Raw genomic sequence first — 25,538 nt, 5'->3', positions numbered from 1 at the left:
TGATTGCAATGAGAAGGATTTCGACGTTTTTGATAAACTAAGAGCTGAGCTTTAGGGGTTCAGTTCATTTATGGCTGTAGTTTGATGCGTAGATCTCTTTTTTATTGTAAATTCTTTCAGCATGGAGATCGAGAATGAATCTTTTGAGAACTTTATGAGTTTTTACACCCGTAAAGAGGTCCTTCGAGGAAAGATAGTCCAGACTACATGAAGATGTGGGTTAACCAAAAAAATCCGATGGTTTCCCCATATTCATGTAGATCTTCGAAAAAATGAGCACCAAAAAAGCCAAAAAAATAGGCTTTTTATTGGATTTGTACACTAGATCAATAATCTATTTAGGATCTGACACTCTTTTTAGCCAGAGATATGAGGTCCTTTCTAGGAAAACGATCTATTCATCCATAAAAAAAATGAATTATCGTTTTCCCCAGAAATTACATGGGGAGTGGTAAAAGTAAGGAAAATCTGGGTATTATTATGCTCATTTTCTTATTTTGATTTTTTCTCATTATGATATAAATAATTTATTAATGCATTTATCCAATAATTATGCTATGATATTTTTATGCCTTATTTCATTTCTCTTATATTTGATAATCTGGTAAAATATAGTTCAGACTATAATCATTTTAGATTATTGATATATTTATATAGGTTAGAATAAAATTAGTTTCATTTTCTACTTTGATTTTGAATTAATAATTTATAATATCAAATATTATGGCGTAACCTCTCCTTTAAAATATAGATATATATAGGCCTATAGAGTTTATTGGCACTCTAAAAACTCTAGAATTTTGAGTTTACTATACCCTTAACATGACAAAATTTCGATCAAATCAAAAAATGTTATATTTCATTAATGTAATGTTTTTAAAGTATGGAATCCAAACATTCAAAATTTGAGAACTTTGACCGAGGTGAACAGACGATTGCTGCAAACACTTCACTTTTCAGAATGACAACCCTCAACAAAAATTGGGAACAGACACAGATCAAGGTTTTCTCAAGATGGTGCAACAAGTACTGCCAGCAAGCTGGAATGAAAGTTGAAGACTGCACACAAGATTTCGAAGATGGTGTAAAGCTTATTACACTCCTTGAGATCGTTGGCAAGGAGCCAATGCCAGGAAAATGGCACAAGACCCCAAAGATGAGGATCCAGAAGCTCGAAAACTGCGACCTCGCCATCAAGTACATTTCTGAAGTTAAGAAGGTCAGACTTGTCGGTATCGGCTCAAACAACATTGTCGACCACGACACAAAGCTCACACTCGGCTTAATTTGGTCCGTTATCAACAAGTTCGTAATCGAAGAAATCACAGTTGAAGAAGCTACAGCTCGTGATGCCCTTCTTCTTTGGTGCAAGAAGAACACACAAGGCTACGAAGGTGTTGATGTCACAAACTTCACATCCTCCTGGACATCCGGCCTTGCTTTCTGCGCCCTCATCAACCACTTCCGCCCAGAGCTTCTTGACTACAACGCTCTTGACAAGGCTAACCACCCAGAGAACTGCCGCCTTGCCTTCGAGGCTTGCAAGCAGCTCGGCATCACAGTTTATCTCGATGTTGAAGATATCGCTGATACACAGCCAGATGAGAAGTCCGTTGTTACACAGGTCTCCGAGTTCTTCCACTTCTTCGCTTCTGACACAAAGGCTGACCAGATGGCCGAGAAGCTCAAGAACACAGTTGGCATCCAGCGCGAGATCAAGGACATGACAGAGGCCTACATCCAGGCTTGCCAGGCCGCCATCGCTGAGATGGATGCCAAGTCCGCTGAAATTGCCGATGATTCCTTCGACAAGGACACAAAGGGCATCAAGCAGAAGCTCGTTAACACAATCGCCTACGGTAAGGATGGCCGTCCAAAGATCTTCGAGCTCAAGGCTAACGCTGTTGCTGCCTACTCCGCTCTCCAGTTGAAGTGCAAGGCTACAAAGCGTCCAATGCCAGAGATCCCAGAGGAATACATAGAACAGGCCCTCAACCAGCGCTTCGAGCAACTCGACCAGCAGGTTTCCGACCGCCGCTCAGAGCTCCTTGGCCTCCTTAACGACAAGGTTAAGTCCTATGTCAGCCAGGCTAAGGAAGTCCAGGGCGCTCTTGAAGCTCTCGATAAGGAGTTAGACTCAATCGAAGGCGAACTCGAGCAGAAGAAGGAAGCCCTCAACGCTAAGGTTGACAAAATCCGCAGCAAGCACGGCGATGTCGAAGCTCTTGCTCCTATCTACAACGATATCGAAGAGGCTGAAATGCACCTTGAGATCGATGAGACACCATCATTCATCGAGTCAATCTACAACGCCACAATTGCCCACGCTACAACACTCATCCGTGAAATCGAAGCTGCTATCGCTGCTGCTAAGGGTCTTGAGATCTCCGAGGAACAACTCGCTTCATTCCACGAGACATTCAACCACTTCGATAAGGACCACTCCAAGTCCCTCCAGTACTACGAACTCCGCGCTTGCCTTACAGCACTCGGCGAAGACTTCACAGATGACCAGGCTAAGGAAACATGCAAGAAGTACTCCGCTTCTGGCGAAGAGAAGTTGAACTTCGATGAATACGTTAAGTTCATGCTCGACCACTTCAACAAGGCTGAGACAAACGAGACAACAATGGAGGCCTTCAAGACAATCGCTAACGGCAACCCAGTCCTTAACGATGCTCAGCTCGACCGCTACTTCTCTGCTGAAGATGCTGCATTCCTCCGCCAGGAACTCCCACAGGTCGAAGGTGGCTATGACTTCCAGTCATGGGTTAACAAGATCTATGCATAAAAAACTCTTCTTGATTGGTACGTTTTTGTAAATGAAAACATATTTTTTTCCCTAATTGAAAATAAGAGGACAAACGATATGAAAAAAAATTGAGGGATCTGGCAGCTATTTTACCAAAGAAGTGAAGTGTAACTAGCGAAAAGTGACAACGCGCCGAATATATGGTAAATCTAGGAGTGCTAATTTGGATGATCAAAATTAAAAAAAAATATCATTCTAAATTAAAGTTTGGTCTTTCTGGAAAAAAAAATTAATATTGGGAAAAAAATTCTGGAAAAAAATTGTGAGAAAAAAATTTGAGGAAAAAATTTAATGTTGGTTATTTTATCCCAAAAAAAATATTGTTATGTCAATGGATCAAGACATTGCACAGGAATTAACAGGAGCTGATTTAATTAGAACCTATGCTGATTATATTGATACAATGAGAAGTATATATCAACTCACAGACGACAAAGTAGAAAGCACTTTTATCAAAGTTAAAGAAATCTTGATAAATAAATATCATTTAAAAACATTTGACATTCTAATAATAGTGGAAAACTGTCTTTTTTTAAGGGATCGTTACATGAAAGCATATTTAAAACTCTATGACTTGATTAACAGTCTTAAAAATAATAAAATAAATTATTACCATGTAAATCAAATCAAAGATGTTATCTCTGCATTCGAAAATAACAAGCAAATACCAAGCAATTCTCTTGGAGACTTCTATGAATTTTTGAAACCAAAATCATTATTTAATTCAATCATGAATGATGATCTCGAAACAATGATATACATAGTCAATCAGCCAGGTTTTGACATCAATATCAAAATGGAAAAACGCTTATTTCATACTAAGAAGAAATTCAATCTTTTGGAAGTTTGCTCTTATTATGGTTCAGAAAAATGTTATTTATATTTAAGACAGAATCATAATTTTGAACCTTCTGATTATTCGATTGCATTATCATTCTTAGGTGGAAATCCACGGATTATACAAGAATCATTACCTTTAATAGATTCTTCAAATATTAGTGAATGTGTTGAATATGCAATTGTATCACACAACATCGATTTCTTCAACTATTTAAATAACAACTTTCCTCATCAAAATATTCGTTATATTGTAACAGATTATTATAATCTTGAAGCATTTTTGATAGCAATTGATTCAGGACAAATATCTTCTTTTGATAATAATCTACTCAGATTCAATATTGATGATTTACTTGTATATGTTTTTAAAAAATTCAAGCGAAGTGCAGTCAAAAAATTTGATATTTTACATGCAATTTATCTATATAAAATTCCAAAAACTATTATATGCGCCATCGAAAGTGGAGCCAATATCACAATAACGGATTCTTTTAATGGAGGAGCTCTTCATTTGGCTGCAAAATATAAATTGAAAGAAGTAGCCGAGCATTTGATTTCACATGGTTTAGACATCTACGCAAAAAATGAACGTGGAGAAACTCCACTTCATTATGCAGCAGGAAAAAGTCTAGATATGGTAGAATTCCTTATTTCACATGGTGCAAAGGAAAGAAGATGATGAAAATGGTGAAGATGATGAATATGGTGAAGATGACGAAGTTTAAAGAACGAGAAGAAGACAATTACACTTTAAATGATAGATATGAGCGTCACCTACCGATCCCTGTATACTTTATACAATAGAAAATTGGGATATCCTGCTCTGTTGGCAAAAAATTGAGAGGATTTCAGAAAGTTATAGCTTATTCGATTATTTTTTATAAAAAAAATTTTTTTTAATGCAAAATAATGAATTTATAACTTGGATAAGAGCATAGCCTCTAATTTCTCAGTGTCAGCTCCCAAGTTACGAATGCCTTAAGCGATTTCTCAACAGCCATTGCATCCATGTTATGTTCCCAAAGAAATTCAGCCTCTGTCATTGGTTCTGGATGTGGAAGGATCCCACCCTTGTAGTATATTACTATGAATACAGTATTAAAACATTTACTAATAATAAAAAACAAAAAAATAAATTAAATTTCAAATATAAGGATTTTGGAGAAGAAGTTCTTCAACTTCGCTGAGTTTCATCTTTGTTTCATCGATCTGTTTTCTTATCTTATTCCTTGCATTGATATGTTCTTGTTTAAACTCAAGAAAAACTTTATTTACTTCGTTGAAGTCAACTTTCTTAGAAGATTCATGTATTTCTATCTTCTGATCAACTTTACCTGATAGTTGGTCATTGTAATCGTTCATTGCCTTGTCAATTAAAATAATTCTGTCGTAAACATCTTGGATTTCTTTAGAAAGTAGTCCAATTCTTTCCTGAACACCATTTAATGATGTATCACATTTATTTATGTATATCTTGAGATCATTTGAAACATTTGCAAGATTATGCGAAGTATTCGCAACCCATTGAGAAAATTCGCTGTTTGTAACAATCTGTGCAACATCCTTGGTCTTCTTTTTCTCAATAACGTCCGAAACAGAGGATTTTGACTTATTTTTCAAATCTGCTTGAAGATTTGTACAGGATTCTTCTAAATCAACTATTTCTTGATGATTTGATTCTATCTTGTTATAAAGATCATCATCAATTTGTACCGTAAGAGATTTAAGCTTCTGATTTCGTTCATTTATTATTTTCCAATTTTCTAAGGCTTTGTCAATCCTATTTTGCGTATTATTCAAGTATGAAACTAATGGAGTATTATCTATCTGTTCTTGATAAACAGAAGAGTAGGTTTCGCGTTCAGAAGGTAAAGGTTGCAAAGAAGAGTGAAATTCGAATTTGTCAGTTGATTCAACACTCTTGTTTTTGTTCTTGTATGATTCAATCCTGATTTTTGCATCTTCGGCGATTTTTGTTCGAATTTCATTTGTTTTTTGTGTAACTGTTTCTCTGACGTATTTATATGCTTTATCGAATCTTGTGTCATTAGATCTTTTCTCTTGTGTATCAACAAACTTATTAACTCGTTGCTGTAATGTGTTAATTCGTGTATTTAAAGCATGATATCGTTGTTGGTTGGAATTGAATCGTTCATTTTCTACTAATGAAGCAACTGACTTCTGTTTTCCTTTTATAATGCTTATTTTTTGCGATAATTGACTTGGAATATCAGTTACAACTAATTCGAAGTTATTTCTTAGTTTATCGATTGTTTTCTGCATCACAACGAGATCATTTTTCATTGTGCTAACTTGAAATGTTTCTACAGGATGTGATTGTTGAGAATTTGGAATTTCGTTCATTTTATAACGTATTTTTGTAAACTATTGAAATAATTTTCTAAATTTCAACAAAAATGAATCTCCTTGATATCAAATACAATAATATTTAAGAATTTTTTTGAATGGAACCTTAATCTTTATCAAATGTCTGTTTTCTCAGGATTAAAAACTGTTGAGAACTTAAAATTATGTCATTTGCCTACTCTATCTTGAAACAAGCCTGGTTCGCTTGATACAACACAAATATCACGAAATTATTTTAATCCAAATTCAAAATTTCATCAAATTCAAAAAGAACATCAACATTATGAAGGTAAATGATGATTTAAATGCATAGATTAGAAGGAAAAATGATAGATTTTGGAATTTGACAAATTTTGGTTTATTAAAAAAATGCCATATTACGGCCATAGAGTATATTATGAGGCTTTTAACGGTATGACATCTGTCTGCGGACACGGGCACCCTGACCACCGAACTTCTTTGGTTCCATACGACGTGGATCGGCAACAAGGAGTGTACGGTCGTAGCCGAGGAGTGTGTTCTTGATTTCTGTCTTTGTTGCTTCATCAACATACTTCTGATAGTAAGCAACGATGGCCTTAGCGACAGCCTGGCGGATAGCGTAGACTTGAGCGACATGGCCACCACCGTGGACGCGAACGCGGATGTCGAGGTTGCCCCATGACTCTTCACCGATGAGCTGGAGTGGTTCGAGGATCTTGGCACGAAGTGTTTCAGATGAAACCATATTGATTGGTGTGCCATTAAGCTTGATAAGGCCAGAGCCCTCGCAGCAGTATGCGACGGCGGTGGCTGTCTTCTTACGACCAAAAACCTGGACGCTCTTCATCACAAAAGGGTAAGCCAAACCGTTTTTCCCTATCAAATAAAAATTTTCACCAGCGAAAAAATGTAAATTGTAAAGTGTCAAAAAATAATAGTAAGAAAATAACATTGTTTTTAAAAGTTCTATACCATGTAAGTGATATCTGTTTTGAAAGAAAAACAATACGAAAAAGATATTCAAAATTCAAATGCAAAAAATGATCCAGCATACAAAGAGAGTCATTGCATAAAATCATAATGTTTTGTTGCTCTATTGTGATACGTTGACAAAGTCAATACTACAGATTTAAACATTCGATATGTATTGATCCTAATTCTGTTCAAAATTCTCAATCATCAACTTCAAATCGGCGGGTACTAGTTATATACATGCAATTCTGGACTGATTTTCTGAAATTACACTCATAATATGATATCGAATGCATATTAGTGACAACTCAAAGGATTGAGAAAATTTTAGTGATTAACTAGTCAAAGCTGGACTAAGGGATCACATTTGCAATATATACACTTGACAAGACTAAAGATTCTGAAAATGTAATTCAAATCATTATGCAATGGTAAAAGCTTTTATCAAAATAGGTTAGATCTCAAATTTATTTATGTCTATGACATCAAAATAATACAACAAACGAACAACATCATTTCCAATAAAATTACTTTGAAATTGCAAGAAGGATAAAATAAATCATTTTTATTTTATATGGTAATTTTATTTCTAACAGTTCGATAGCTTAATATATGGATTCAACTCAGTTTGCATAAAGATGCAAAGAAGGTAATCATTGGACAGTGCTATTCAAGAACATGTTAACTTTTGTTCTTGAGGCGTTCCGATTATCCATGAATCTACGGCCAATATGCAATAAAATAAAAAAGATACAATTAGTTATGCAAATTGGAATGTAAATATGCGTTTATTTTTGTTAATTGAAGTATTGATATCTCACTTGGTCGCCCATTCGATGCAAATAAAATTAAAAAATCTTCATTTACCACTCATATTCAAAATGAATATGAGAAAATTTGCCTAAACATGGCTTATTTTTTAATTATACTTTTCATTTAACTATGACAACGATAATATTTTTTAATCGGAAATTAGCCGATGGAACTCAAAATTTGACAGCCAATTCGGCCAGAAATTTTTTTTATCATTCAATGTGGGATTTCACAGCAATCACTGCCCTCATCCGCGAACTCGTCAACGATGATGAAGATTTTCCAATTGCCTCAATCATCGCTATCTGCATCGAGAGCCTCAAGTCAATTGAAAAGCCACTTCATCCAACAACAATCTTATCACCAGCCCTTGAGTCTCTTTCCACAAACGTCAAGGATATGATCGAAGAGACAGGTGATCTCGTTGTTGCAGGCACACTCAACCAAGATCAAGCTCTTGAACGCCTTCGTGAGTTATATGCTCTCCTTAACTACATTATCACCCCAATTCAAGCCTTCACAGCTTACCCAGAGCGTGTTCCACGCAATGAGAACAACAGCCGTGTTCTCGAACAAGCATACGAACACCTTAACTTCGCCGAAGCCATGGGCAAGTCCGCCAAGAAGGCCATGGAGAAGAACCTTGCTCGTGTCAAGAAGAACGCCGAGAAGCGTGCAGCCCAGAAGGCCAAGGAAGCTGAAAATGCCAACGCCGAAGCTGAGAAGCTCAAGGCTGCCCTCGAAAAGGCCGCCAGCATCAAGCTCGAGGAAGACAAGTCCCTTCCAGCCGCCGTCACAAGAAAGATCAAATACGTTGTTGCCTCCGAAGAGCGCCAGCGCGTTTTCGGTTGGGTCCACAAGCTCAGCCGCCATGGTGGCATCATGTTCCTTACCCTTCGTGATGGCACAGGCTTCCTTCAAGTCATTCTTGAAGGCATCCTCACACAGACAACATCCGCCCTCACAATCAACCGTGAAGCCACAGTCATGGTTGTCGGCAAGGTCCGTGAGGACAAGCGTGCTGTCGGTGGCAAGGAACTTGCTGCTGATTATTGGGAAATGATCGGCAACGCTCCATCCGACTTCGATACCCTTACAAGACCAGATCTTACACCAGATCTTCTTCTCGACAACCGCCATCTTGTTCTCAGATCCGAGTTTGCCTCCACAACCATGAAAGTCCGTGATCATCTTACACGTATCATCCGTGAGAACTTCTACAAGCACGACTGCACAGAAGTTGTCTGCCCATGCCTTGTCCAGACCCAATGCGAAGGTGGCGCCACACTTTTCGGCCTTGATTTCTACGGCCAGAAGGCATATCTTACACAGAGCTCTCAGCTCTACCTCGAGACATGCTGTGCCTCCATGGGTGATGTCTTCTGCATTGAGCCATCCTTCCGTGCAGAGAAGTCCAAGACACCACGTCACCTTTGCGAGTTCACACACATCGAAGCCGAGTATCCATTCATTGACTTCGACGAACTCATGTCCCGCATTGAAGACATGGTCATTGCTGTTGTCAACGGCCTTCTCGAGTCAGAGTTCAAGGACTTCATCCTCAAGCACAACCCAGATCTCAAGCCACTCAAGAAACCATTCAAGAGAATCACACACAAGGAAGCTCTCGAGTTCTGCAGAACACACGACATTCCAAAGGACCCAGAACACCTCGAAGACAAGTGGAAGGATGATGATGATATCCCAGAACTCGCTGAACGTACACTCGTCGACACAATCGGTGAACTATGCTTCATGACAAAGTTCCCAGCTGCAATCAAGGCTTTCTACATGAAGAGATGCCCAGAAGACAACAGCCTCACAGAGTCTTGCGACCTCCTCGTCCCAGGTGTAGGTGAAATCGTCGGTGGTTCAATGCGTCTCGAGTGCTACGATGAACTCATGAACGCTTACCTCGTTAACGGTCTCGACCCAGCTCCTTACTACTGGTACGTCGACCAGCGCCGCTACGGTCACTTCCCACACGGTGGTTTCGGCCTCGGAACAGAAAGACTCGTCCGCTGGATTCTCAAGATCGGCCACATCCGTGAGACTTGCCTTTACCCACGTATCATGAACCGTGCTACACCATAAAACTACAAATCATTTGCTTTTTCTCATTTCCTAAAAGTTTTATTATTAAAAAAAATCCTTTTGATATAAAAACTGCAGTTTGAGTACTTTCTGAGGATCTGTTCATCGGAAAGTATATATTTGTAAAATATTTTTATGCTTTAAAAATTTTTGACATTGTCAAAAAGTATACATCGGGATTCTCAATTTTCCTCTCAAACGGCAGTTTTTACTTATCCTTTCACATAGTTGATAATATTCTACCAGAATGACTTGTCAATCTATTGCTACTGTTGTAATCTTTCGAACAACCAAAGGTATTGATTCAAGATATGATGTATTGAACATCGAAGAATTGAATTTTTGCAATGATTATTACTAATAATGTGGATTAATTCCATTTCGATGATTAGATAAAGATGAAACAATGACTTCTCACCCCCTCCCCTACCCCCCTTATGTTCATTCAAAGAATTTTAATTTTTGACAAATTAATTTTTTTTATGTCTGATCAAAACAGTCATCCAAAGACATACGAAGAATTGCGAATCAACTACGAATCCTACATCGAAACATCTAATGCTTTGTATCGTCTGAAAACAGAAAATGAAGAAGAAATAAACTCGATTTACAAAAAGATCAAGATAGAGTTGATTGATTCAATTATTAATTTTCCGCAAAATTTAATTGTAGACATTTTAAATATTATTCCGTACAATAATCGCTATTTAAAGATCAATATAAAAGAATGCAAATATTATAGCAATTTTGAATCACTTTTGGTTTATTTCGATCAAACAAATGATGTTGACCAATGTTTTCTTTATTCATTTAAGTTCAATATCCAATCCATTTGGGAATATTTCCTTTCACAAGGTGCAAATATCAATGCAAAAGATGATTGTAATTTAACAATTTTTGACTTTGCAGCACTTAATAATCCGAGCGAAGAAGCAATCAAATTTCTTATCTCGCACGGGGCCAATATCAACAAAAAAGTTCGAAATGGAGAAACACCTCTTCATAAAGCAGCCAGATATAATAGAAAAGAAACGATAAAAATACTTCCATTTTTTAACTACTTTACATGCATTTATTTAATCTTTTTTTTGCACTTGAATGAAAACCTTTTTATTATTATTATCATAAAATTTTATTTTGCATAAAAACAAATAAAAATTAAACTTCTTCATCTATTGAGTCATCATCTACGTTATCAAATATAGATACAGAGTCATTCCTCAATCTTGAGCTTAAAATATCTTGTTCACTGTCTTCTTCCTTCTTCAGAGGCGAAGAAAACAGAGAGAAAATCAAATTATAACTGTATTGAACAAATAAAGACAAAATCAAAGAAAAGAAAACAAACAAAAGAATAATAGGAGAAGAGAAAGCAGCGAATAAAGCGTTGAATTCCCTTCCAACAGATTCTTTGCTTGTTTTTATCATGAAAAACGTAACAAACAAAACAAAAGAAGATAAAATTAAAAACAAATGAATTCCAGACCAAATATGAGTACTTGCAATTACAGATCCTATACAGAAAGACATCAAACAAATAGATAATGTGTATGAATACACGTTCAAGCTGATAGTAGTTGAAAATTCTTGACTTTTTGATAAAATTAAATTTGATAATTTCAAGAAACAAAAAGAAGAAATACAACACGAAAGAATCTTAATAATCAGGTCCTTCTTATATACTTCAACATTATTAGATGCCTTGTAATATTCAGGTAGTTCTAAAAACTCTTCATTTTTCTTTTTTTCATTAAAAAGTGACAGCGAAAAAATTGGAATCAAAGAAAAGAAACATAAAAATGAAGTTAAAAGTCCTTCAGAGAACAAAGGTGTTGCTGAACATGCGTTGTATATATTGTACCAATACTGGAGAAACGCTGTAAAACAGTTTCTCATCAAAACAAAATTTAATGAGAAATCAAATCTTTCTCGAATTTTCATTCCATCGACGAAGACTATTTTGTTCAAGTCTTCGAAGTTCATTGTAACAACATCACAGCTGACATCACATGGCTTGATTTCGTGGGCGGAAACCGATACAGAACAGTTGAAATTCAAAAGAAATCCGAAATCGTAAATTGAATGGCCAATTGAAAGAACATTTTTGGTCATTATTTCACGCATATATCGAATAAATAGAGAATTCTGGAATGAATCACTTCTTTGTAAAATTATCGTCTTGGTATTTTTCAAAAGTGACAAAACTCTATTTTTGTGACATGTTTTGTACAAAAATTTTACACAGGAACCTTGTCAACAGATTACTTCGTATTTCGGAGACTCAAACAAGAAAGAGAGTGATGTATCCACTTCTTCAAGAGTGTTGCCTTTGATAAGACCAACAATTGGATTGGTTTTGACAATGCCAAGTGAAGTTGCAGAAATTAATAAAGATGTTCCTTTCGTTTGAGAGGTAAGGACAATGTTATCGAACGCTTTCTTCGATCTGGCTAAAAATGGAAGCACTCCGTCGCGTGGTTGGTCTTCAAATGCGACTAAACTGATAGGAGATGAGTGCATCTCCAAATTTTCGACAATCGTATATACGAGATCGGTGTTTTCCGTTCCGAACTCCCCAATTTTCTCCTCAAATCGCTTGTACTGCTTCTGCGTAATAATTCTATACGAGCACATTTCAACGTGGAGTCCCTCCTGGTAGAAATTCTCATATACGTTGTTGAGACTATCAGAATTATCAATGATAGAAGTCATCAATTTGTAGTTTGCTCGTGAAAATAAAATTATTGTTCCATCTTGATCTTCAACAATAATCGATGTACGGGGGTGCTTCACAGAGCTATGAATCATACGTTTCGTAGTAAAACAATACGTTTTTCCGCCTATTAATATATAAGAATTTTCTGGATTTCGACTAATCAACATATAACCAGCATTAGCAGCTAGTTTGAGGAGCTGTTCATCATCAGGGTACCTCGAAACGTACCGAAACTTCTCTTTTGTCCCAATAAGTGTTGCAGAGTGACAAAGCGCGAGATGTAAGAAGAACATACGCGTTTCTTCGGATATATGTAATGATGGATCATAAAATTGTCTCATAATCGTTCTGTTTTCGAGAAGATTATTTTGAATTGCGAGAGAAAGCTCTCGGATTGCAATATCCCGGCCATACGTGTTACCATTCAAGTATATACGCTTTAAACATGGTTTGGGCTCAAGGAGCATTGATTTTGAGACAAATAAAGAAATAATATGAGATAAGTCAAATAAACACGTTGTATTAGGAATATAGGTCTTCTTATAGTGTTTGCGTATGAAATTAGAGTTAAATATCTCAACAATGTCAATAAATGGATAAATTTCAAGAAAAGAAATTGGAAGCAATAAAATTACGTAGTTAATGAAGTTCTGGAATAGATATGGGATGATACGTATTCCTGCTGCAAAAGGCCATTGATTAGACATATGAAAATAGCCAATTGACTTAATTGTCATAATTAATGCGAAAAAAACAATGAAAATCAACATCCAAAGGTTGATTTTGTTCAGTAGTTTCTCGAAATATGTGTAGTTTTGTGTAAAAAGAGGGTTATTAACAGTTACGCAATTTTTTCCTGAATAAACAACTCCACAAATGACTTCTTCGCTGTGGTGTATTGTACAGTATCTTTCTATGTATTACTTGTTTGTAATTTGGACAGTTTTGTCTTCATAAGTGAGATCTGCCGAAAAAACAAAATGAGATTGGAGAAAAGATTTGATATTTGCAGCTCCTGATACAAATTCGCGCTTTATGTTTGTAAGGTTTATTCTCATAGTAGGATTAGATCCATCAAACTTAATATCTAACAAAGTTGGATCATATCTTGGTGCAAGTTGAGAAGAACCGTCAATTAGATAGAAATCAATTGTGCATTGCATGCTATTAGATGCTTTTAGAACAATTAAATCTGCTGGCGCAACATCACCGTTTTTTAATCGAATTATATCTCCTGGATGTATATCATTCCACGTAGTAGGAGAGAACGTCGAACCTTTCAAAACATCTACAGTTAGCCTGTTGATACGTCTTATGAATTTTTTCTTTCTACGTAACATTGTATAAAATGATAATGCAGAACTAAAAATTGATAAGAAAATAGGAGGTAATGTAACAAACAAATTCAACGAGGTGCTATACCTGATCTGAATCAATACAATTAAAAGATAAAATACAAAAGAAATTCGAGAAGAACATCTTTTTACGTAAAATGGGATGAATTCTCCGAAACCATGGCTATTATCAAAAGGGTTATTTTCATCATATTGTTGGTTTGGACGATAAAATGATCTATGAGATGAAAATGCTAAATTTGTTTCATCCATTTTTCAAGCATTTTTGATGGGCGTGTGGCGCCTCTCAGATTCTTTTCAAAAAAAACGTATAAAAATTTCTCTTTTCACCTCACCTCGTAGGACCCCAGGAAACTGCTCTTCAATTTGCAATAATAAAAATGTCAAGGAAATCGCTAAACTTATTGTTGTGCATGGTGCAGATATCAACATTAAAAATGATTATTGGAAAACAGCTCTTCATTATGCAGCAGAAAAATGTAATGATAAAGAAACGTTTGAAGTTCTTATTTCACATGGTTTAAAAATTAATGAAAAAGACAAAGATGGAAAAACTGCTCTTCATTTAACAGCAGAGTTTGATCGTTTAGACACAGTAAAGCTTCTAATTTCTTATGGTGCAATATAAATTTGCAAAAGATGAACAAAAAATGAATTAAAAGGATTAACATATGCATTAGACACTGTATGACGATACTGTCGTGAACCCTTCGAAGCGAGAGGTCTGAGCTCCACGTTCGCGCAAAATTTTTGATCTAAAAACTGCTTTATCCACACGTCTAGGAAAAAACGTCACTTTTCATATACATAGGATTAACAGAATATCTAGTTATGCATGGTGCAAATATTAATGAAAAAGACCCAGATGGAAAACTGATTGGAAATGTTTTTTTTATCTGCATCCGTAGTATCTTTGATAAGTTAAAAATAAAATAAAAATTAATAAATAATGAAAAAATTATTTCTAAATAAAACAAAACATTTATTAACGTCTGCCTTTTGCAGGCGATGATGGTGGTGGAAGTGAATTCAGTATCTTTTCAACCTCTTTTGCAGACTCATCCTGGTAAAATTTGTTGCAAATCTCAACTAAGCCTTTACAAAGGACTGGAGAATGTTTCATAGCTTCAATAGATATTTGCTGGCCAGTTCTTGCTTTGAGACCTTGATAATCTGAAGCTAATTTAATAATATGAGATTTCAAGGCCAAAACAAGTCCAGAATCGTATGAAAGCATTTTAGTCTTTAAGTCATCACAGAACACTTTAAGAATTGACAAATCATCGGACTTTCCATTTAATAATTGTGATAATTTTTGTCTCATCTCTTTATCAAGTGTAGAAATGAACGAATCCTGGAAGGGAACAATCGATGATGACAAAACTGTAAGAGAATCTTGTCGATTTATCGAATCTGGCAGTCTATCAATTGCAGAAACAAAAGTTTGTCTAATTGAAGGAATTTCTGTAGAAATATCTGTTGATATCTTTGGATATTTCCTTGCAATGCTTTCTATTTGGCTTTGGAATGAAGTTGAAAAAGATTCAACGATATGAAAAGGTTCCAAAGGTTTTAAGTCATAAGAATTGGATTTTCCTAATGCTATCCTTGATAACATTGTTTGGTAGATCGTATTGACTCTTGAAGCGTAAATTGGCAAAATTAAAATTGTATCTTTAATAATTTGAAGAGAATTGGCTTGTCTTTGATTGACATCTTTCAGTTTTTCTTTCATTGTATCATTCATTCGAATTATTTCTTTCTGGTATGCTTCGTTCGAGATTTGTTGAAGATTTTCTAAAAAATCAAAAACTGCTGCAGCTGAACTCGCTTCTGTTACATTAGAAGTTTGTATGCTTTTATAATATTGATCTGTAGCTACATTTATGAGGTTATCGCATAATGGTTTCATTTTTTGCCAAAATATTTCGAAAGCATTGATTCCTTGCAATTCTCCTTTCTGTGCAATTAAATACATTTCACAAAGTCGGCGAATATCGTTGCTTGATCCTTTAATTTCTGTAACAGGAGTGATTTTTTCAGATTGTCTGACTAAAGCGAGGAATTTTTGGAGTGTTCGTAAAACTTTGCATATAATGTATGATTTTTGAAGATTTTCTGCGGCTGTTTGTACTCTTTTGAAAGGATTGACGATGGATGATGCAATTTGTTCAGTTTCATTTCGAGTTCTTGTAATTTGCGACTTCAAAGCTGTAACTCTATCGCGTAAGAATTTGACATCACTTGCATTTTGTAACAATTCGTCACTGTTTGCACAAACAGCTGTTCGAAGTTCTTGATCTAATGCCTGATTGCGAGCTGTAATTGTATCAAGTGCTTCTTGGTAGTTTCCTTGTTCGCAAACTTTCGCTGCAAATTTAATTGGCTCGATTTGTCCATTCTCAAGCTCGGAAATCGCTTTATCCATATACTTATTTTGATATGTTGTACAGATATATAAGTCATATTAAGCTTTCATTTAACAACGATTATGAGTAATTCAGTCATATAAGATATCTTTATAATTAATAAATTATATCTTTTGATAAACTAGTTTCATTCATTATATTTAAAGCAAGTAACGTTATTGAAGAAGCTCTGAGCAATCTTAAAGGATCTTTGACTCAAAATTCATCCTTGAAATATGAATATCCAAATGAGTTCGGATCAATAAAGACAGTGCAAGTATACTACATGTGTTTCAGTCATGTAAGTTAAAGATATTAAAATGCTTATTAAACAAATATTTTTTTGCAATGCTTCATATTTCATTAAAAGATTTATAATCATATACACTATTAACTATATTATTCAGATTTTACTAGCTAATCAATGGTAGCAATGTTACTCAATAAGAGAAAGAATATGACATATTCAATAACATATTTGTAAATTAAATTTTAATGAAAACTAATATAATAAGTGTCTAATGAAATTTAATGAAAAATTGTAAAACGCAAATATGTCATTTTTAAAATTATTTTAAAATATGAAATTTAAAATTTGATTTTACCCTCTCAAAATATGAAATTTTAAATTATTTTAAAATATGAAATGCTTCGTTATCTTTTAAATGCGATTTAGAAATAATTTTTATTTATTGATCAAGACATTCATCCAAACAAATTATTAATAATATAGGGTGTCCAAAGGTGTGTTTAGCACAAACCTGAATACTGCGAATAGAAATAAACAAGTTACATATATATAAAGTTTATTTAAATATAATCACCATTGGATTCAATCACGCGTTCGCAGCGATCGATCCAGGCTTGAAAGACACGCTTTAAATCATCATGAGAAAATTGCTCAAATTGCTATCTTACAAAATTTTCAAGATCATCTGGACTCGCGAATTCGCGTCCTTCAGCTCTCTTTTTTAGCGTGCCGAATAAATAAAAGTCAGAGGGTGCAATATCAGGTGAATAAATTGGGTTTGGAACAACTTTGACATTGTTTTCCACCAAGTAATTCATTACCTTATGACTTTTGTGAACTCTTGAATTATCAAAATGAATTGCAAACTTTTGTTTTTGTTGTTTGAATTTCTCAAACTCATCAGAATTGATAATTTGAGTAAGAACATTGTCAATTAGATACTGAGCATTCATCGTATTAGGTTTTTGAAGAATATCAATTGCGATGATGCCATTCACGCCCCAAAAACTGACAACATCATCATTGGTGTGTCAATTTTTTTCTTCGGGAATGTTTGCGGATTTTCATCCTTCCGGATCCACATGATTTTGGCTTCTGTTGCATATTGAAACCAAGACTCGTCCCCTGTTACTAAAAAGCGAAACTTCTTGGATTGATACGCACCCAATATAGAGAGGAGCTCTTTCGAAGATTGGACTCTAGATTTTTTTTGAACTGAATTAAGGTTGTGCGGAACCCAACGTGTATACGCTAGTTTGTAGTTCAAATAATTGTGCAGATAATAACTGACTGGTGTATGTGGTATCTTTGTCATCTCCTCTATCCTTCTGAGTGATGCTCTTGGGTCTTCATCTAGCGCTTGAAGAATTGCTTTGATTTTTCTTTAATCCGGCGATTTTTTGTCAATTTTTATGATGGGCGCCTTTTTGTTCATGAAGTGATACATCCTAACATGATACGTTACAGTGGAATAGCTAGGAGCATCCATACCGAAGCATTTTACCAATGTCTCGTAGATTTTTTTACAGTCTTTGCATTTTTTTGCAAGAGCGAGGATGTTTTCTTTATGATTCATTAAAAAAATGAAAAAATCCCGCCAAAATTTCCCGCGAAACCGCCTCTTGTCTCAAAATTCATTTTATATCCCGGCATGGCGCCAAAATACAACATACTCATCATATACATATATTCATATTTTTATTATATATTTATAATCAGCATATATCTCCTTTAATAGTCTCATATAGAGCGCTGTGCTAAACGCACCTTTGGACACCCTATAGAAACAAATTATGAAAATAATTTGAATGCTTCGTTAACGCATTTCATATGAAATTTAAATTTTGAGAGGAGGAGGATTACCCTCTCAATTTGATCTGATGCTTACCATTATTAAATTTGATAGACTAAAACAGGTATTCAGTGATTTAATCGATTTTCTTTTTTGCAATTATCAAATAAAATGAAAAATCAAAAGGGAATATATATCATCATATTCATTAAACAAATTAAAGATTTTTATGTATAATGACAAAGAAAGGTTTATCTCATTCACTGAAAGAGAAGGATTTGATAAAGATCATATGAACATTTGTTTGTCTTTTGCACCAAGTGAAAGAAGAAGTTTGGCTGTATCTGTACAAACATGATCTCTTGCAATTTCCAGAGCTGTTTTTCCATAATTATCTTCTTCATTGATATATGCACCATGTGAAATAAGAAGTTCGGCAGTTTCTTTACTATTTTTTTCTGCTGCATAATGGAGAGCAGTTTTCATTTTTTCATCTTTTTCATTGATATTTGCACCATGTGAAATTAGAAGTTCGACTATTTCTTTACTCTTATTTTCAACTGCATAATGAAGAGCGGTTTTCTTACATTTGTCTTTTTTATTGATATTTGCACCATGTGAAATAAGAAGCTCAGCTATTTCTTTAGTATTCCTTTCTGCTGCATAACGGAGAGCAGTTTTCCTAAATTTATCATTTTCATTGATATTTGCACCGTGGGAAATTAGAAGTGTCGCTATTTCTTTACTATTATATTCTGCTGCACTATGAAGAGCGGTTTTCTTACATTTGTCTTTTTCATTGATATATGCACCATGTGAAATAAGAAGTTCAGCTGTTTCTTTACTATTGAAAATAGCTGCATAATGGAGAGCTGTTTGCCTATCTTTATCTTTTTTATTGATATTTGCGCCATGTGAAATAAGAAATTCGGCTGCTTCTTTACTATTATATTCTACTGCACTATGAAGAGCAGTTCTTTGATAATCATCTGTTTCATTTATATCTACACCATGTAAAAGGAAATATTGGCAAATGGATGGAATATTAAACATCGGTGATATAATAAAAGAGTTAATTAAAAATTTAGATTGATCTAAAACAACTAAAAATGATTCAAGATTTTTATATTTTCTGCAATATTGTAAATCAATCTCTAAATCGTATTCATTCACCAAGAATGTAACAAAATCAATGTTGTGTGAAATAATCGCATATTCCATACATTTTTTGTCTGGTTTTTTATTTTTTAAACATTCACTCATGATCTCTTGATTTCCTCTTAAAAATGAAAATTGGAGACATATTTCAGTTATTCTTGAGTTGAATTTTGTTCTTAAAAACTTGAAACAATCAACTGCTCCATGGTAACAACATAATTCAAGTAATGAATATCCTTCTTTAGTATATGGATATAAATTGCTTTGAAGAATTTGATATTTATCAAATCCTTCTCTTTCAGTGAATGAAATGAATATTTCTAAGTCATTATTCATAATTGCTCTGTAAATTGTATTTTCTTTATGAATATCGAGATTTTCTGATTTAATTTGTTCGAAATCCACAGACTTGTCTAATTTAATTCCGTATTCTTTATAAAACAGGAAGTTTGAAATAAGTTTAACATTGTGGACTTCTTTGACTTGATAATTATCAGATATGAGCTTGGCAAGAGATAAATATGACTTTGTATAGCGATTATTATAAGGAATGATATCAATAATATCTTTTATTATAGTTTCTGGGAGATGATTCTTTGAATCGATCAAATTTGTATTGATCATTTTGTAAATCGAGTTTAATTCTTCTTCATTTTCTGTTTTTAGCTGATACAACGCATTAAATGAATCGATATAGTATTTCGACATACTGTGCAGTCCACTATATATGTTTGGATGACTGCCTTGATCTGACATTAAAAAATTATGCCAACTTAAAATTAAAATATCTCCAAAAGAATTGATTAAAATGGCTAAACTCATAATATCCTTTCAATAGAGTAAGTTTCTGACTGTACATCTCACAAATGTCATTGATTTCGAAGCATAACTTTTACCAACATTGTATACTAAGCATAACTTTTGTGCATTTCTCATCATTTGTACTCATACATCATCACTCACAAAGAAACAGGGATTACAGCATCGATATCATTTACTAAATCCTTGTTCTATGATAACTATATCGACTCAGATAACTAAACCGATATAACAAACACAAAATAGTGTCATTACCGATAGTATTCTAGCAAATGAAGGATCTGTTAAAATTGTTAGCCTTTGGCTGAAATCTGAACGAAATAAATCAATCTATTAATAGACATTCATCCAAACAAATACAGTGAACTAAGAAATACCCACAAATATTATATCGATATATACAACGTGTTATATCAGTTGAAAACGGAAAAACAAGAAGAATTAAAGTCGATTTTCAAAATGATCAAAACAGAATTGATTGATTCCAATAAATATCCACCTAAAAATATTATAGAAGACTTTTTAAATATCATTCCGTATAATAATCGCTATACAAAGTCATATTTATTTCTTGTCAAACTCTTTTCTGATGAATATCTTGTAGAAGAAGTCAACAATTTCACATTTACGCCAAGCCTCATGTTTTATAAAGAACATGGGTATAATAAACAAATCTTTTGATTTCAAAAATCTTGAAGTTCATACAGAAAATACAATATACAGAGCAATTATGAATAATGACTTAGAAAAATTCATTTCATTCACGGAAAGAGATGGATTTGATATAGATCAAAAACTTAAAAGCAAATTATATCCATATTCTTTCGCTCAATACTCATTACTTGAATTATGTTGTTACCATGGGTCAGTTGATTGTTTCAAGTTTTTAAGAACGAAATTTAACTCAAAAATAACTCTAGAGTGTTTAGAATTATCATTTTTAAGCGGAAACAAAGAGATTATGAGTGAATGCTTAAAATCTCAAAAACCAAATAATCAATGCATGAGAAATGCAATTATTTCACACAACATTGATTTTGTTACATTTTTGATGAATGAGTTCAATATCGAGATCAATTTAGATATTTGTTTAGATCACAAAAATCTTGAATCCTTTTTGGTTTATTTCGATCAAACTAATGATATAAACAAATGTTTTGTTTATTTACCTATATTTGGTATTCGATCCCTTATCGAATACTTCCTTTCACTTGGTGCGAATATCAATGAAAAAGATAAATATGGAAACACCGCACTTCATATTGCAGCATGGAATAATAGTAAAGAAACTACAGAAGTTCTGATTTCACATGGTGCAAATGTCAATGAAAAGGGTCAAAATGGAAAAACACCACTTCATAACGCATCATATAAAAATAGTAAAGAAATAGCCGAACTTCTCATTTCATTTGGTGCAAATGTCAATGAAAAGGATGAATATGGAAACACCGCACTTCATATTGCAGCAGATTGTAGTAGTAAAGAAACTGCAGAAGTTCTCATTTCACATGGTGCAAATGTCGATGAAAATGATAACACTGGAAAAACCGCACTTCATAAAGCAGCATTTGAAAATAATAAAGAAATAGTCGAACTTCTCATTTCACATGGTGCGAATGTCAATGAAAAGGATAAAAATGGAGAAACAGCACTTCACATTGCAGTACATAAAAATAATAAAGAAACAGTCGAACTTCTTATTTCACATGATGCAAATATCAATGAAAAGGATAAAAATGGAGACACCGCACTTAATATTGCAACATTTGAAAATCGGAAAGAAATAGCTGAACTTCTCATTTCGCATGGTGCCAAAGAATAGCGTTCTTACATAAGATAGTATTCTTTATTTTTCTGATATTTTCAAAGCTTGATTTGATTATTAATAAAAAATAAAATTAAAATTTCCCCACAGATTCTATACGTTTCTCTGGATTTTTAGTTTTGTTAATCTTTGATTATTCTTTCAAACGTACAACAATCTATCATAACTTACACTATCACTTATAACATATCTACCTACAAGAGATAAGAGAATGTACTTTTACTCGAAGTCTCTCATTTGATAAGAGGTCTCGGAAAAATTCTGCCCCAGTGTGGAGTAGCTGTGGTACTTGGCCCATAAAAGAAATTTCTTTTCCTCTTATTATTATAATTTGAAAAAAGTGACAAATGAATCAATCATCGAAATTATCTCAGCAACTTGTTTCCTTAACAGTAAATGCGTTTAATGATTCAATGTCATAATTTATATCATTTTTTATTTTTTATGAGTATAACAGCAGATGATTTACTTTCTTTGATTTATGATGCGACCGAATCACCAAATGCAGAAGTTCAATCGAATGCAGACAATCAAATCTCGGAATTGATGAAATCAAACAGTCCTTTTTTCATGGAATTAATTTATCAAATCATCTCTAATCATAATAATCCACCAAAATCAATCATTAGTACATCTGTTATCTTTGGGCGATTCTTAGATTATAAAGAAAGAGCACATTTAGATGCTCTCAAACAAATTTTTGAAAATTCAGAGTGTACAAATCTCATTAATAAGACATTTGAAGTTGTTAACGATATGGTTACTTGCTATGGAGATACACAAATACAAATTCACGGCGCGAGATTGTTTTCATTATTTTATCAAATCAAACCAGAGATAATTTGCGAAAAACTCAAATCATACCTTGATCAGTGCCTCACAGAAGATTCACCTATTGATCTGAAATTCGTTTGTATTGAAATATTCGATGATATTTACAATATTTGTTTTGAACCTATTATTGTTCCACTTATACTTGAAATGACAAACGTTCTTAAGCAAAATCTACTACTTCCAGATAGCGATGACACAATTGAATTGAAAAAGAAGTCATTAAATTTATTATCTAATATTTCCGCAGGATACAAAGACCAATCATTTGTAAACGAAGAATACATCATTGATATACTTAACATCTTACGAAATATCATCGAAATACCGAATATTGATCTTAATTCTTTTTGTCATAGTTTTCTTCTTTCTGTTGCAACAAATTTCTATCATAGCATTGAACTATTTATGGAATTTATCAGTCAGTTTACTCTTAGAGGCCTTACAATTGAATCAGAAGATTCAGAAGAATATCAAAAAATTTCTTTAAAGTTTTGGCATGATTTTTCCAATTTCGAATACAAAATAAGGAAAGACCAAAGTCAAGAGCTGAAGAATATCTGTTCAGAAGGTTGTTCTCTTCTTTTTGACCCAATAATGAATTGTATTTTCAAAATAAGCACAGATACGTTAGATATTGAAGATCCATCAGAGATAACATTATCATCAGCTGCAATGACAACTCTTGGAAGCCTCTGCAAATCATCTCCAACAGATTATCTTCCATTAATTGCAAATGCGATGTCAAATTTGCAAATAACATCAGATAATTGGATAGACAAATACGTATTCGCAGTTCTGTTCTATATAATCGCTTGCAAAATCACAGAAATTGAAGATAAAAGATTTTTGAAAGAAGTTGACGGTTTTGTAAACTCCAATTTCTTTACAATTTTCCAACTTTTGCAGACCGATAACCAGAGGCTCAGAGAAATAGTTCTTTGGGTTGTTGGCCAGACAATTGCTAGACATCCGTCACTTTTTGTATCGCTCACTTCACCTCTTGACTTATATCTTCAAATGATGGAATTTATCAATTACAAGCAATGTATCACTGACGAAGCTGTTGATCCCTTGATACATTTGAGAATTATATCAATTATTTATAACATTTGTCGTTGTTATTCTCCGAATTCTGTTTACAATCTTTTGTCAATTTCTATGGGCGGAAACATGATTGAATCAACAGTTATGACTGTTCTTAAGCTGCCAAGGACACAAGATAACGAAGATTTGTTGGAAAGATGCTACGAATGCTTGAATGTTTTTTATAGAAATTGTCCGTCAAATGAAGTGGTTTTTGACGATTATTTGTCAAAAACTTTGAAAGAAATGGAATTTGTTATTAATACTGAATTTAGTGAATCTGTTAAATTTGTTCACATGGCAAGTCTTACATCGAATTTATCAACATTAATGACAAGAATTCGTGTCTACAAAAATTTATTAAGAAATTATTTATATCCTGTTTGGGATTTGATGTTTACTTTGTTAACAAATACAAATTGTATGATATATGTTGAAGCAATGAATTGTTTAACAACCGTTATTGCATGCAGTATTGGATTGCAAGAAACTGATCAAACAAATGAATTTTTACAAGAATTAGTATCTGATAAATCAAAAATTGATCAATTAAATGATTTTGTAACTGAAAGTTTTAATTCTCAAGATAATATTGTTATTTTTGCCGCTTCTAATTTGATAATTCAGATGTATAAATATATTCCTGAAATGCTACAATATAGTCCTATTTATTTGGAATTGTTTATTAATATAATACAATCTGATTCTTTGAATATTTCTTGCAAAGCAATTGTTTTCGATGCTTTGATGACAATTATTAAGTATTTGCCGATTGATGATTGTTTGAATTTGCAAGAAGTTGTTGTTGAATTTAATGGTGTTTTTATTAATCATTTGACACAACAATTGCAAGAAGATGATGATGAAAAAAGTGTTTTGTTGATGGCAATAAGTAGATGCTTCGAAGTTTTGGCTTTGAAGTATCCAAAAGATGAAGATCCGAAATCTGAATTGTCAACTTTGAATTTGGTAATTAGCATCTGTACAAAAATTGATGAAATAAGGAATCCTAGTGATGAATGTCTGGAAAGAGCTCTAGATATGGTTGGAGCATTCGGAGCATGGTGCAGCAAACTGAGAAAGCCGAAACTAAGACATAGAAAGATAAAGGAAATGATGGAAATCGCAAAACAAAGAACATATTTGAAAGAAAAAGTTAATGATGTTATGAATAAAACGGAATAAATATTAGTGTTTATATTAGGATAATAAATATTAATGAATGCTTTTTTTTAGATCTGGTAACAATTCATGTTCATGTGAATCATTTGATTGATTTATCATATTAACATGAACAAACACGGATGATCTCCTATCTAATTCATGCCATTTTGCTTAGTTTCTGGCAATTTCAATTCAATTTTCATCAATAAAGCTAGGTTCACTAAATTTCTAATCAGCAAATCAAAACTTTCATA

General features: G+C 33.6%; 14 protein-coding genes and 1 pseudogene across 15 annotated transcripts, besides 5 other annotated features; 7 read left to right on the top strand and 8 right to left on the bottom strand.

The window, feature by feature from the left end:
- The first annotated feature begins 795 nt into the window (after nucleotides 1-795).
- Nucleotides 796-817: a mobile genetic element.
- Nucleotides 796-817: a terminal%2Cinverted (terminal inverted repeat of Kolobok-1_TV transposon ID:TVAGG3_0013400).
- A 112-nt stretch (nucleotides 818-929) lies between these two features.
- TVAGG3_0104620 (calponin homology domain-containing protein, DDB G0272472-related family) lies at nucleotides 930-2,827 on the top strand (the record flags this gene model as incomplete). The annotated part of the gene is made up of 1 exon (XM_001305318.2): nucleotides 962-2,791. The coding sequence occupies one exon, from the start codon at nucleotides 962-964 to the stop codon at nucleotides 2,789-2,791; it is 1,830 nt and encodes a 609-aa protein (XP_001305319.1).
- Nucleotides 2,828-3,137: 310 nt separating this feature from the next.
- On the top strand, nucleotides 3,138-4,331 carry TVAGG3_0104610 (proteasome regulatory particle assembly; the record flags this gene model as incomplete). The annotated part of the gene is made up of 1 exon (XM_001305317.1): nucleotides 3,138-4,331. The coding sequence occupies one exon, from the start codon at nucleotides 3,138-3,140 to the stop codon at nucleotides 4,329-4,331; it is 1,194 nt and encodes a 397-aa protein (XP_001305318.1).
- Nucleotides 4,332-4,795: 464 nt separating this feature from the next.
- TVAGG3_0104600 (uncharacterized protein) lies at nucleotides 4,796-6,016 on the bottom strand (the record flags this gene model as incomplete). The annotated part of the gene is made up of 1 exon (XM_001305316.1): nucleotides 4,796-6,016. One exon carries the CDS (start codon nucleotides 6,014-6,016, stop codon nucleotides 4,796-4,798), a length of 1,221 nt encoding a protein of 406 aa, XP_001305317.1.
- Nucleotides 6,017-6,348: 332 nt separating this feature from the next.
- Nucleotides 6,349-6,857, bottom strand: TVAGG3_0104590 (Chain Q 40s Ribosomal Protein S16; the record flags this gene model as incomplete). Its single annotated transcript, XM_001305315.2, has 1 exon — nucleotides 6,426-6,848. One exon carries the CDS (start codon nucleotides 6,846-6,848, stop codon nucleotides 6,426-6,428), a length of 423 nt encoding a protein of 140 aa, XP_001305316.1.
- Nucleotides 6,858-8,005: 1,148 nt separating this feature from the next.
- Nucleotides 8,006-9,946, top strand: TVAGG3_0104580 (aspartyl/lysyl-tRNA synthetase family; the record flags this gene model as incomplete). Its single annotated transcript, XM_001305314.2, has 1 exon — nucleotides 8,006-9,880. The coding sequence occupies one exon, from the start codon at nucleotides 8,006-8,008 to the stop codon at nucleotides 9,878-9,880; it is 1,875 nt and encodes a 624-aa protein (XP_001305315.1).
- A 416-nt stretch (nucleotides 9,947-10,362) lies between these two features.
- On the top strand, nucleotides 10,363-11,025 carry TVAGG3_0104570 (spectrin binding; the record flags this gene model as incomplete). Its single annotated transcript, XM_001305313.1, has 1 exon — nucleotides 10,363-11,025. The coding sequence occupies one exon, from the start codon at nucleotides 10,363-10,365 to the stop codon at nucleotides 11,023-11,025; it is 663 nt and encodes a 220-aa protein (XP_001305314.1).
- A 13-nt stretch (nucleotides 11,026-11,038) lies between these two features.
- Nucleotides 11,039-12,004, bottom strand: TVAGG3_0104560 (phospholipid-translocating ATPase protein; the record flags this gene model as incomplete). Its single annotated transcript, XM_001305312.1, has 1 exon — nucleotides 11,039-12,004. The coding sequence occupies one exon, from the start codon at nucleotides 12,002-12,004 to the stop codon at nucleotides 11,039-11,041; it is 966 nt and encodes a 321-aa protein (XP_001305313.1).
- Nucleotides 12,005-12,133: 129 nt separating this feature from the next.
- TVAGG3_0104550 (phospholipid-translocating ATPase protein) lies at nucleotides 12,134-13,063 on the bottom strand (the record flags this gene model as incomplete). Its single annotated transcript, XM_001305311.1, has 1 exon — nucleotides 12,134-13,063. The coding sequence occupies one exon, from the start codon at nucleotides 13,061-13,063 to the stop codon at nucleotides 12,134-12,136; it is 930 nt and encodes a 309-aa protein (XP_001305312.1).
- Nucleotides 13,064-13,516: 453 nt separating this feature from the next.
- TVAGG3_0104540 (phospholipid-translocating ATPase protein) lies at nucleotides 13,517-13,936 on the bottom strand (the record flags this gene model as incomplete). The annotated part of the gene is made up of 1 exon (XM_001305310.1): nucleotides 13,517-13,936. The coding sequence occupies one exon, from the start codon at nucleotides 13,934-13,936 to the stop codon at nucleotides 13,517-13,519; it is 420 nt and encodes a 139-aa protein (XP_001305311.1).
- Nucleotides 13,937-14,219: 283 nt separating this feature from the next.
- On the top strand, nucleotides 14,220-14,579 carry TVAGG3_0104530 (spectrin binding; the record flags this gene model as incomplete). Its single annotated transcript, XM_001305309.1, has 1 exon — nucleotides 14,220-14,579. The coding sequence occupies one exon, from the start codon at nucleotides 14,220-14,222 to the stop codon at nucleotides 14,577-14,579; it is 360 nt and encodes a 119-aa protein (XP_001305310.1).
- Nucleotides 14,580-14,936: 357 nt separating this feature from the next.
- On the bottom strand, nucleotides 14,937-16,379 carry TVAGG3_0104520 (conserved oligomeric Golgi complex component 5 family; the record flags this gene model as incomplete). Its single annotated transcript, XM_001305308.1, has 1 exon — nucleotides 14,937-16,379. The coding sequence occupies one exon, from the start codon at nucleotides 16,377-16,379 to the stop codon at nucleotides 14,937-14,939; it is 1,443 nt and encodes a 480-aa protein (XP_001305309.1).
- A 710-nt stretch (nucleotides 16,380-17,089) lies between these two features.
- Nucleotides 17,090-17,117: a terminal%2Cinverted (terminal inverted repeat of Mariner transposon ID:TVAGG3_0104500).
- Nucleotides 17,090-18,390: a mobile genetic element.
- TVAGG3_0104510 lies at nucleotides 17,170-18,295 on the bottom strand (annotated as a pseudogene). Its single transcript has one exon. A coding segment is annotated over exon 1 (1,126 nt).
- Nucleotides 18,363-18,390: a terminal%2Cinverted (terminal inverted repeat of Mariner transposon ID:TVAGG3_0104500).
- A 299-nt stretch (nucleotides 18,391-18,689) lies between these two features.
- TVAGG3_0104490 (ankyrin repeat and SOCS box-containing protein 4 family) lies at nucleotides 18,690-20,315 on the bottom strand (the record flags this gene model as incomplete). The annotated part of the gene is made up of 1 exon (XM_001305307.1): nucleotides 18,690-20,315. One exon carries the CDS (start codon nucleotides 20,313-20,315, stop codon nucleotides 18,690-18,692), a length of 1,626 nt encoding a protein of 541 aa, XP_001305308.1.
- A 793-nt stretch (nucleotides 20,316-21,108) lies between these two features.
- On the top strand, nucleotides 21,109-22,200 carry TVAGG3_0104480 (ankyrin repeat and SOCS box-containing protein 4 family; the record flags this gene model as incomplete). Its single annotated transcript, XM_001305306.1, has 1 exon — nucleotides 21,109-22,200. The coding sequence occupies one exon, from the start codon at nucleotides 21,109-21,111 to the stop codon at nucleotides 22,198-22,200; it is 1,092 nt and encodes a 363-aa protein (XP_001305307.1).
- Nucleotides 22,201-22,647: 447 nt separating this feature from the next.
- TVAGG3_0104470 (armadillo (ARM) repeat-containing protein family) lies at nucleotides 22,648-25,325 on the top strand (the record flags this gene model as incomplete). Its single annotated transcript, XM_001305305.1, has 1 exon — nucleotides 22,648-25,305. The coding sequence occupies one exon, from the start codon at nucleotides 22,648-22,650 to the stop codon at nucleotides 25,303-25,305; it is 2,658 nt and encodes an 885-aa protein (XP_001305306.1).
- Nucleotides 25,326-25,538: the final 213 nt, after the last annotated feature.

The sequence above is a fragment of the Trichomonas vaginalis genome, chromosome IV (assembly GCF_026262505.1).
Source record: "Trichomonas vaginalis G3 chromosome IV, whole genome shotgun sequence".
Taxonomy (NCBI): Eukaryota; Parabasalia; order Trichomonadida; family Trichomonadidae; genus Trichomonas; species Trichomonas vaginalis.
This window is presented reverse-complemented; position numbering and strand designations above follow the sequence as displayed.